The 4,332-nt window shown below is 56.8% G+C and overlaps 1 protein-coding gene across 1 annotated transcript; it reads left to right on the top strand.

The window, feature by feature from the left end:
- The first annotated feature begins 455 nt into the window (after window positions 1-455).
- Window positions 456-2,998, top strand: SDRG_15813 (hypothetical protein). The gene is made up of 2 exons (XM_008621995.1): window positions 456-2,420; window positions 2,466-2,998. The coding sequence occupies exons 1-2, from the start codon at window positions 491-493 to the stop codon at window positions 2,849-2,851; spliced, it is 2,316 nt and encodes a 771-aa protein (XP_008620217.1). The 5' UTR covers window positions 456-490; the 3' UTR covers window positions 2,852-2,998.
- The last annotated feature ends 1,334 nt before the right edge of the window (window positions 2,999-4,332 follow it).

Raw genomic sequence — 4,332 nt, 5'->3', positions numbered from 1 at the left:
GCGTCGGCGGTCGATGGCATTTTGGCCGGCGAGGCGTACAAGGCGCAAGTGCGGACGCGTGCGATTGACGGCCTCTGCTACAGCAAGCAGCAACTCTAGTTTGAAAGAGTTTTTGGATTTCAGAGTCCGTGAGCGCCCGGATGTGGTGATATAGAGTCTAGGACCGCGTGTAGAATCAAGATGTGGGCCTTTGTTGATCGCTAACTTCAGTAGTCTCCGGTATACTACAATTGTAGTCGGCGGCTACAAGTTGCAACTGCGAAGCTAGCTGGAGCTGTTGGATCGTGTCAAGACTTGCCAATCAAAGCGATGAGACCGTGATTTTGATTTCGATTTCCATATAATAATATATCCATAAATAAATCACCGATAAAAATCCATAATATTTGTCTCAATATTTTAAAACACCGTGTTCGCACCCGATTATAAAATGGAAGGATTTGGATAAAAAGTATCAAGTTGGCCAACGAGACGCCAGCAGCAGATTGCGATGGGCGGTGTCTTCAGCTCCAGCGCTGCCAGCGAGGTCGGCGCTGCCGACGCGCCGAGCACCCACGCGCAGGAAGCCGTGCGCAGCCCGCCTACCGTGCCCGCGCCCGTCGCCGAGCCTGGAGTCGCGCCTCGCCCGGCCCCGGAGAGCCGCGACGAGGCTCTCGACACCAGTGCCTCGACGCCACAGGACGCAAGCACGCTTTACGACGCGCTGCTTGTGCATCTCGCGGCGTCTGTGCGAGCGGCGATGATCGTCCAGACCACGAAGAACCGGCGGCCGTCGTTCGCCGTGACCACGATAGCGCGCATGGTCGACGAGACGACGTACGTGCCGAGTGGCGAGATCGCTGCCGTCACTGCAATCATTGTGGAGCTGCTCGCCGCCGAGCCGGGCATCACGCTGTATCCTTCGCGCCAGCAGTTTGTGTTGGATGCGATGCAACTCGCGCCAGACACGGACGCCACTAGCACGGACACACCCGACGTCTTGGACGCGCTGGTGCGACGCTTGGCGCAAGAGATCGCGTCGAAACCCGTGTCGCACGCAGCCATCTACAAGCGCGCGAGGAATGCAGCTGCTGGCAGCGCTGGTATCTCCAACAATCAAGCCAAACGCATTGTTGTCCAGCGTCTCAAAGCTCTCGGCTGCATCGCAAATGCGACGGATGGCAGCCCCTGCCTTGCCATCAACCCGGCGTGCTTGCACACCCCGGCTGCTGCCTTTGGCGACTTGACCTTTCTTCTCTCGCGGCCAGCAATGCCGCGCCGTTGCCGTATAGCCGCGCTAGCGCCAGCTTCCGACGCCTCGGAGGTTGTCGCGCGTGAGACTCGGCCGTGTGGTGACGCGGGTCGTTCGCTCTATGACGCGCTATTGGATCACTTGATCGTACACATCCATGGTGCAGTGCACAAGGCGATCCGGGCCAAGAAGAGGGAGTTCAAGCTTGAGAAAATTACGTCGATGCTCACGAAAGCAGGGTACGTCGACGACGTGCCTCGTACATCTGCGTACATTCTGCAACGTCTCCTCGTCGACCCGAGCTTGCGACGCGGCGGTGCGCTCAACAAGATGCTGGTCGCTGCGTCACCCAACGATCTGCCGCCGCTGCGGACGATGCCCAAGGCGACGATCAAGACGAGTGTCTCTGCCCTTGTCGAGCATTATGGTCGGAAGATTGCTATGGCGCCGCAAGCGACGGCCCACCTTGTGGGAAACGTGCAGAATCGCTGCGGGGATGCAGCAAAAGCGCAGACCGTACTTAGCATGCTGCGGGCGACAGGCTGCGTGACGGACGTTCTCACTGCGACAAAGAAGCAAACACCGCGTCTCGGCATCAATCCCGCTGTTGTCCGACGGCCGCTGGCGTCGTTCCAGCACATGTCCTTTCTGCACTCCGTCTCCTCGGTGCCGGCGCTAGCGACCGCTCTTGCGCGATCGGACGGCCCAGACGCATGCAACGTGGCAAGCCGCGAGGCGCTTCAGCACGTTGTCATCGAGCCTGCGACCGTAGCTCTTCCCCCACGTCCCAACGCGCGTCCGCTGGCACCGGAACCGACAGCACCGTCGCCACCAACTGTACACGAGCCAAGCCCGGTCATCGACAGCACCATCGATGTCGCGACCGTCGTGGAGCTCTTTGAAGTCACGTATCTCGATGCGATCCTGGCGTGGGTGCAAGACGGTGAAGTCTTTCATGTCTCGTACATTCGGTCCCAAGTCCGTCCGCTCGTGTCGCCCGACGTGCCCACGGACGCGGCGGTCGTGGCCATTGTTGCGCGGTTGACGCAGCACCCGCAGCTCGATTTTTGCGCCTCAAACAGGCCGTGCTTTGTCGGCAAAGGCTTTCCTCCGCCGGACGACCGCGTCGATCTCACGCCGCCTCGCTCGAACATGACGATGGACGATGACGACGACGTGTCGCTCGCGGGTAGTCGATCCCAATTGGACAAAGCATCCGTATGCTCTGACGTAGATAGTGACGAGGGTGGCGCGTCCGAGCCCGAGACGGAAGAGGCGGCAGTCTCATCGCCAACCAAAGATTCGTCGGGGGCCAACGCCCGCCGCGTCATTGCGACCTACGTGCACGAAGTCGTCGCTAGCATTGCTTTGGGAAATGTCTACGACACGGCGCGTCTCGCGCTGGAGCTTGGGCGTTTGGCGCTCGACGACGTGGAGCTGGCAGACGCGGTCGACGCCGTCGCGTCGACTTTGCAGACGATGCCACAGCGCATCGACAGCACCAACATCAATAACGAGTGGACGTTCCGCCGAGCCATTGCTCGCAGAGGTCCTACGACCAAAAAGCCAACGACGTCGGCCAAGCTTCCTGCGCGTATGGCGCCAAGGTACACGAAGTAGATATCATTTTGAAGCATTTGATTGGCTATTTTCTTTGAATTTTGGGCCAATCCCACGCGATTCTGGATCAACCACCGCCGCCAAGCCGCCGAGCCGCTCGCTGCGTGCGCCAAATCGAGTTGGAAAATGAAATCGCTTCTACGTGGCATAGTGATTGAGGCCACTTTGGAGGTCCCGAAATGCTACTCCATGTCGGCGTGCGAGGCATGCAGCGACAATTATGGGTTGTCAAAGATAGATTGCGGCACATGCCACGAATAAAACGGCACTGTGCCACATTTAGTGACAGTGAACCTGAGCTTGAGAATGCACGAAATCGCGCTGGGAAATGAAATCGCTCCAGCTTGACAAAGCAATAGAAAATACATTCGAGATGATACAATGCGCATCTGCGTCGGCATGTGAGCGATACAATGAGAGTTCTGTGGTGGTCAACATTATATGCGGCATGTGCCATAAATAACATCTGCGTGACGCCACATTTACACATTTAGCTGCCGCCGTCGACGCGACACAGCTCAGATACAACGCAACCAAGGTCCGAGCTTTCTGGTTGTTCGAATAGCATTTTCGGGAAGCTCGTGACAATTGTACAATCTTGTTCCGTGGAGCGCTGTGTATGACGACGCGATGGCGCTATTTCCGGCTCGGGCCTTGGTTTTTGCGCTGCTTGCGGTCGGTGTTTAGTGGTTAGGGGAGTTGAGTGTAATATTCTAATATGGTTTTGTTGCGTGTTCTGCCCGTGATCCGAGAAAGCACGTGCTTGCAGCTGTGCTTGCAGTTCAAGTTGAAGCTCAACAACACCGCCTCAAAGAATAGGTTTAGGTTTAGCTTCTTGTAGCACGTCTTAATTCACTTACTCTTTATTTCAACTCCTCTCGAGCTCCTGTCTTCTACCACCCTCGGTGCGCAGACGAAGCAGGCCTCAACATGGTCCATGCGGTCGGTCGCGTGCGTGCCGGCGTACACGTTGCGCAGCCCGACGAGCGCGTAGTTGGTAATGACGCGGTTTGGGAGCAGCTCGTCGGCGAGCGTGACACCCGCGTTCTTATTGGCCAATCGCCGAAGTAGCGCTGTCGAGCTTGTGATCTTGCAGGCGCCACACGTCTGCAAGACCGCCGTGGCCCTGGTTGTTACTGTAGTTTGGAGCGGTCTCTGCGGCCACACGATAAATCACTGACGCTTAGTCTCGGCTTGTGGTCGCTACGCCAATCAACTGCCTATTACCAGCTTCACAGTCATTATAAACTTTAGGAATACTCGATTCGACCATTTAGCGTTCTCGAATGGATCGAGATGTGCGTCAAGGATATTGTCAAGGAGCGAGCTGCCACGTACGAAATAACGTTAGTTAGTACCTCACGGGTTCGTAGCAAACATATACGACAAACTGAAATTGTAATACCAAATATCGATGCAAGATTAGACTCTAAGCTCGCTGTAGTAGATGCCATCAGTCGCCCGCGTCCGCAATTGCGCCT

The sequence above is a fragment of the Saprolegnia diclina genome, assembly GCF_000281045.1.
Source record: "Saprolegnia diclina VS20 unplaced genomic scaffold supercont1.103, whole genome shotgun sequence".
In the NCBI taxonomy this organism is placed as follows: Eukaryota; Oomycota; class Saprolegniomycetes; order Saprolegniales; family Saprolegniaceae; genus Saprolegnia; species Saprolegnia diclina.
Note: the sequence above shows the minus strand (reverse complement) of the source record. Positions and strands in the feature narration are given on the sequence as shown.